The sequence below is a fragment of the Palaemon carinicauda genome, chromosome 8 (assembly GCF_036898095.1).
Source record: "Palaemon carinicauda isolate YSFRI2023 chromosome 8, ASM3689809v2, whole genome shotgun sequence".
Lineage (NCBI taxonomy): Eukaryota > Metazoa > Arthropoda > Malacostraca > Decapoda > Palaemonidae > Palaemon > Palaemon carinicauda.
In genome coordinates, this window is record NC_090732.1 from 86117981 (window position 1) to 86125287 (window position 7307).

Here is a 7307-nt window from a genome sequence, read left to right on the forward strand (position 1 = left end):
CAGAGACTCTATAACCAAAAGAAGGGTACGAGAGGAACTATCAAGGCACCCTGAGGTTCAAACCTCAAGCTCCTATGGCAAAGACCCTAGTAACAACATAAAGAGCCTGGGCCTAACTGAGGATATCATGCAGCTAAGCCCAGACTCAGCACAGGGCGCACTACACATCCCACCTTAGAAGAAACAAGTAGCAACCTTCAGATATACCAAGCTTCCAAGAGCAAAGGAAGACTGCACAATGGAGGAATTTAGAAATGCAGCCCGGGCAGCAATCCGCTTAGCAGAAACAGCAGGGTCACAGATCTACTATACTGACGGTACAGTAGACCCTGGAACCCAAACAGCAAGAGATGCAGTATTCTCCAGTTACCTTACGGCCTGCTGGACATCCAACAATGTCTCCACCATGCAGACAGAGCTTGTTGCAATAAAACAAGCACTACAATACTCCATTGAAAACGAGGAACGACCAGTAGTCATATATACTGATTCAAGATCCTCAATGGAAGCCTTGCAACAGGAAAAGAATAAAGAAAACAAGGCCCTGCTAGCTGATTTCAAAACACTTTTGTATCAGCGCAATGAAAGAGATAGACATGTAACTCTAAACTGGATCCCCAGTTACATTGGAATACCAGGGAATGAGAAGGCTGATGAACATGAACTAGCCAAAAGCACTAGGCACATACACAGTGTACAGATGCACATGCAACCTGCACTACAACAAATTGAGAATAAAATAAAGTCACAGCTCAAACACAATTTAATCAAGGAGCTACACAAGTGGATAGGGAATGGCTCTCCCTCCACTACTTGGTACAAATGGGCCACGGAGCTAGAGCCTCCACCCATAGACAGATACACCCCAAGAGAGCAGGCTGTATGTATACACAGGCTCAGACTGGGATACAAGGCTAACTGGGAAATCGTGGATAACATTCAAAGACCATGTGAACACTGTGATGTCACACCACAACATGCCCTCCTGCACAACCTACTAGAGTGTAGGGAAACAACTCAGCTAAGAGGTGACCTACAAATAAACACCAACTCACCACAGGCCTAGTAGAGTGCTGCCACACTGGAAAAAGCAATTGTCGATAACATAGAGATACACAGACAATTGCTTGCAAGACTACCTCCACCAAGGTAACGACCTCAAAAAACATAAAACCATCTCATCCCCTCACTACAAGGCCCTATTCTCATCATCTTCTGTATTTTTCTGAACTTACTCTACCACTAGAAACTTTCTGCAGGGACCCTAGGGAGTAAAGGGTTGGGCAACCCCACCTGCAACCTTTTCCTACTATTCAAAGGCCTTACATCCCCATTTTTCTAACTACCACTATCTGTGACATGATGGCCCTCACCTACTACCGCCATCATCCTTACCCTGTTCACAACTGTCTCTACAACTGAAAATTTTTCAAATTTCTTTTTAATTGATTAACCAACCTTACAATTTGCAGGTTACCTACGGGCCGACCAAGGGAAGAGCCCGTGCCAACAAGAAGTGTTGGCTTTAATACAACCGTCATCATCATCTGTATTTCACATTTATACTTTACATCCTGAAGAGGGCCAATGTTTATTGGTCGTAATATAGTCATTTTTTTTTTATATTTCCAGTGTTTCTTTTATGGGCCATTTTGAAAACACACACACACACACACACACACACACACACATATATATATATATATATATATATATATATATATATATATATATATATATATATATATATATATATATATTCAAATAAACCATATATATTTTTGATACATTAATGTCTGGATTCTCTTAACGACCTCGGGATCAGAGCCCCAGGCGAAATCACACAAAGACAAGAGCTTGTGACCGGCCGGGAATCGAACCCTAGTCGGCAAGCTTGTATAGACAGTAACTAAACCACTTGGCCAAGTGGTTTAGTCACTGTCTATACAAGCTTGCCGACCAGGGTTCGATTCCCAGCCGGTCACAAGCTCTTGTCTTTGTGTGATTTCGCTTGGGGCTCTGATCCCGAGGTTGTTAAGAGAATCCAGACATTAATGTATCAAAAATATATATGGTTTATTTGAATATGAAAAACACGTCTAAATGTGCAAAATTTATCATATATATATATATATATATATATATATATATATATATATATATATATATATATATATATATATATATATATATATATATATATATATATATATATATATGCTGAAGAGTATGGCTGGTGTATCTCGAGTAGATAGGGTTAGGAACGAAGTGGTGAGGGAGAGAACGGGTGTAAGAAGTGAGTTAGCGGCTAGAGTGGATATGAATGTGTTGAGGTGGTTTGGCCATGTTGAGAGAATGGAAAATGGCTGTCTGCTAAAGAAGGTGATGAATGCAAGAGTTGATGGGAGAAGTACAAGAGGAAGGCCAAGGTTTGGGTGGATGGATGGTGTGAAGAAAACTCTGGGTGATAGGAGGATAGATGTGAGAGAGGCAAGAGAGCGTGCTAGAAATAGGAATGAATGGCGAGCGATTGTGACGCAGTTCCAGTAGGCCCTGCTGCTTCCTCCGGTGCCTTAGATGACCGCGGAGGTAGCAGCAGTAGGGGAGTCAGCATTATGAAGCTTCATCTGTGGTGGAAATGTGGGAGGTTGGGCTGTGGCACCCTAGCAGTACCAGCTGAACTCGGTTGAGTCCCTGATTAGGCTGAAGGAACATAGAGAGTAGAGGTCCCCTTTTTGTTTTGTTTCATTGTTGGTGTCGGCTACCCCCCAAAATTGGGGGAAGTGCCTTGGTATATAGATAGATAGATTTATTATACAGGGGAGATAGTGATTGTTTTATGCTTGTTGGCTATTAATTTCTTTCGCTGTTACTCTTTTGCCATTAATAAAGGAACAAGAAATTAAAGCAGATTTTACATAATGAAATAAATGCTTTGTTCATAATTTCTTAAATTCCCCAACATTCTATATGTAGAGATAGATCGGTCTGAATGTAAACAAGCGTGCAGCAGCAAAATTTACAATTATTTTAACTATAGATTTACAATTTTGTTTTATAGAAAATTAAATGACAACCTAAAAAGGTTCTTGATTAAGTTCATTATGAAAGATTTAATAAATGTGCTGTCACTTTCGAATCTTATAACAAGGAAATCTACGAGATTATGTGGGCATGAACCCAATGCTCACCATAGGGAGTGGTTAAGTTCTATCTCTCCTACTGATCGCCATGGCTTTTGAGCTTTAGACTTTGCCTCTGAATCAGGCTGTGAGCAAATCATAAATGAAGCTACTCACAGGTCTGGTAATTGCTTCGACCTCGTATACACGGACTCCCCTGGCGTTATAACTAGTAAGGTTGGTTCTCCAGTTGGGACATCTGATCATGCCTTGATTTCATTATTAGTGAAGACTGAGCAGCCTGTCCCTGATATATCATGTTCTTGTAAAATTTATATGAAATCCCAAGCAGACTGGAATGGGATTTTACATGATCTTTTGTGCTTGAATTGGTCACAATTATATAATAGTGTAGATCCTGTTGTCCCTTTGAATGAGAATCTAGTCAATATAATTGATAGGCGTATCCCTTCTCGTGTGGTAAGGTACCGAGTGAAGGACAAACCATGGTTCAATGATGATTGTAGACATGCTTTTTTGGAGAAGCAGGAGGCCTATCAACTTTGGAAGGGTAACAGATCAGATTTCACCTGGAACAACTATACTCAGCTTCTAGCTTTTGCTCAGAGAGTTTATGCCTCAACTGAAAAGGAGTACAATTTAACCATAAAATAAACACTTTCTGGTACAACTCAGGAACATAAATGGTGGTCTACCCTTAAATCTGCACTCTTCGGTGTAGATGCAACAGTTCCTCCTTTACTTAAACCAGATGGCTCAGTCACTCACTGTCCAAAGGAAAAGGCAACCCTTTTGGCTGATGTTTTTGACAGTAAACAGAGTAATGAAAAACTTGAACTTCCTCATTCCTGTTTTCCTGAGGCTAGACTAACTAGTTTAGCTTTTCGATCTCGTGAGATTAAAGCTCTGTTGGTGAACCTTAATGCTTATGGAGGTGTAGACCCAAATGGTATTTTTCCTTTGTTTTTTATCAAGACAGCAGATATTTTAGCTCCAAAGTTATCTGTTATTTTGCGCAAGTTAGCAAGAAGATGAGCTTTTAGCACTAGTTGGAGAATTGGTAATGTTACTCCTCTATGTAAATGTGTTTGTGGTAGTTCCAGTCCCACTGATTACCGCCCAATTTCCATAACTCCCATATTATCTAAAGTTTTTGAACGTCTTCCGGCAAAACGTCTTAATAGGTTTGCTGAAGGTAATCATCTATTCCCTCGTTTGCAATTTGGTTTTCGTAAAGGCCTTGGAGCATGTGATGCCCTTCTTACAATCTCCAATGCTGTACAGAAATCCCTTGATTGTGGTCGGGAAGTTCGTTTGATTGGCCTTGATTTTAGTGCTGCCTTTGACCGTGTTAATCATGAGGCCCTTGTTTTCAAACTGAAACAGTTGGGAGTGGGTGGGTCGTTTCTTAGCATTATCATTGATTTTTTAAGTAATAGATCTCAACGAGTTGTTGTTGATGGGCACCATAGTGATTATAGGAATGTGATATCCGGTGTTCCACAGGGTAGTGTTCTTGGCCCATTACTTTTCATACTATATACACATGACATGTGGTTTTGCCTAGAAAACAAGCTTGTTGCATATGCAGATGATGCTACTCTCTTTGCATCAATTCCATCCCCTGAATGTAGATCTAGGGTCGGTGAATCCCTTAATAGAGATTTAGCTAGAATTAGTGCATGGTGCAAATTATGGGGTATGAAGCTGAATCCTAACAAAACTCAAAGTATGATTGTAAGTAAGTCAAGGACGGTGGCTCCTCAGCATCCGGATCTAAGTATTGATAATGTTTCTTTAAATATGTATGACTCTTTCAAAATTTTAGGTGTGATTCTCGACAGTAAATTTACTTTTGAGAAACATAATAAGGTCTGTGTCTTCTTCAATTGCACAAAAAATAGGCTTATTGAGAAAGTCTTTCAAGATTTTCGGTGATTAATCTATTCTGAAGAAGTGTTTTAATTCTTTCATTCTACCTTGTTCTGAGTATTTTTCTCCTGTCTGGTGTTCAGCTGCTGATTCTCATCTTAATTTGTTGGACAGAAACTTACGGTCTATTAAATTTCTTATTCCTGATCTAGATATTAATCTTTGGCACCGTCGTTCAATTAGTTCATTATGCATGTTGCATAAGATTTTTCATAACTCTGACCATCCTTTACAGTCAGATCTCCCTGGACAATTCTATCCTGTTCGTAATACTAGGCAGGCAGTTAATTCTAATAGCCAGGCCTTCTCCATCACGAGGCTCAATACTACGCAGTACTCTAGAAGTTTTATTCCAGCTGTGACCAAGTTGTGGAATGATCTTCCTAATCGGGTGGTTGAATCAGTAGAACTTCAAAAGTTCAAAGTTGGAGCAAATGCTTTTTTGTTGACCAGGCGGACATGAGTCTTTTTATAGTCTATTTATGATATATTTGTTTTTGATGTTGTTAATAGTTTATATTTGACATGTCTGTTTTGACGTTGTTACTTATTTTAGAATTATTTATTGTTAGTTTTTTCTCTTCATTTGTTTATTTCCTTATTTCCTTTCCTCACTGGGCTATTTTTCCCTGTTTGAGCCCCTGGGCTTATAGCATCTTGCTTTTCCAACTGGGGTTGTAGCTTGGATAGTAATAATAATAATAATAATAATAACCCGGAGACTTTCAAAGGAAACGCGAAGAACGTTAATCATAGACTTAGATACCAATATTTACTTGTATATTTGCTAAATGGGATAAATAGTTACTATCATATTCTTGTTTCCGTATTATGTATTGGTTAGTTCATTACCTACCTCGAGAGAGAGAGAGAGAGAGAGAGAGAGAGAGAGAGAGAGAGAGAGAGAGAGGGGGGGGGGTGGCATTACTGTCATCGTTATCATTCTTATTGTTTTGCTTGTTATTCTACTTCTTGGTATTATCATTATTCGTATTGCATGGTAGTGTAAAAGAAATGTCTATTTGTCTATCGGTGACAAACAGGGAAGAGTTTTTTTTTTTTTGGCTAGAGATCATTGCGGCCCCCAGTGAGAGCAGCAGCAGGCTGGGTCTTGGCCAGGTGTTGTGCACCGGAGGAGATGTATTGGACCTAAAAGGGGAGGGGGTTCTTCATATACCCAGTCCCCCAAGTGCCGGTTACATGCTGTAACTCTGCTTGTTTCTCTTGCAATTGTTTGATGAATTTGAAATGAAAATGGCCTCTGTAACTCGTGAATATTAAATGAACACGTTTTCAATGAGAACTTGCTATATTAGTATTTTTGGAAAGTTGAATTTTCATTCGATTGATCAGGAGTCTGACGTAGGCCAAAAGTCCTCTTGTGAATGTGAAATTAGACTTGTGGTTAGGAGGGTATCTCTCTCTCTCTCTCTCGCTCTCTCTCTCTCTCTCTCTCTCTCTCTCTCTCTCTCTCTCTCTCTCTCTCTCTCTCTCTCTCTGGTCTTTTATAATGACTTATACATTTTGTGTTTTAGAACTATCTAATGTAAACAAGCAGAAATAATTATCGCGTGCTTACAACGTTATATATATATATATATATATATATATATATATATATATATATATATATATATATATATATATATATATATATATATATATGTATGTATATATGTTTATATATATATATGTATATATGTTTATATATATTTATTAATTGATATATAGATTAACACAATTATTACATACTTATATCTATGTGAACACTGTACACACACACACACACACACACACACACACACACACACACACATATATATATATATATATATATATATATATATATATATATATATATATATATATATATATATATATATAAAGTCCTTCAAAAGAAGGCAACCGTGTTACCCCATACGAATGAGAAAAAGGCACGCAAATAGATGATGAGATATATATGAGTGCATGTAGTGATGCTTGTATATATGAACTAGAAGTAAACCTATTGGCCTTTGCATTGCGAGGGAAATGGTTTTAATTCAATAAATCATAAGGTACAGGTTTCTTTTACCGGTTGGTACAAGGTATCCCGGTTTTGTGCTGGGATGAGGGGAGAGGTTGGAGCCAGAATGACGTGGAGAGAGAAAGAGAGGGGATGGTGTGGGGCTGGGGGTGGGTGTGGGGATTTCTTGTATCTTGGTATACTCTGCAGCTCAAGCTGTGGCCATC

The 7307-nt window shown here is 38.7% G+C and overlaps 1 protein-coding gene across 1 annotated transcript; it reads left to right on the plus strand.

Annotated features, from left to right (window-relative positions):
• The first annotated feature begins 238 nt into the window (after positions 1–238).
• LOC137645348 (uncharacterized) lies at positions 239–1066 on the plus strand. Its single transcript, XM_068378158.1, has one exon. It carries the CDS (start codon positions 239–241, stop codon positions 1064–1066), a length of 828 nt encoding a protein of 275 aa, XP_068234259.1.
• Positions 1067–7307: the final 6241 nt, after the last annotated feature.

Excerpts from the sequence above, each read along its gene's own strand:
- LOC137645348 (XM_068378158.1), top strand. The coding sequence starts at position 239 with ATGGAGGAATTTAGAAATGCAGCCCGGGCAGCAATCCGCTTAGCAGAA.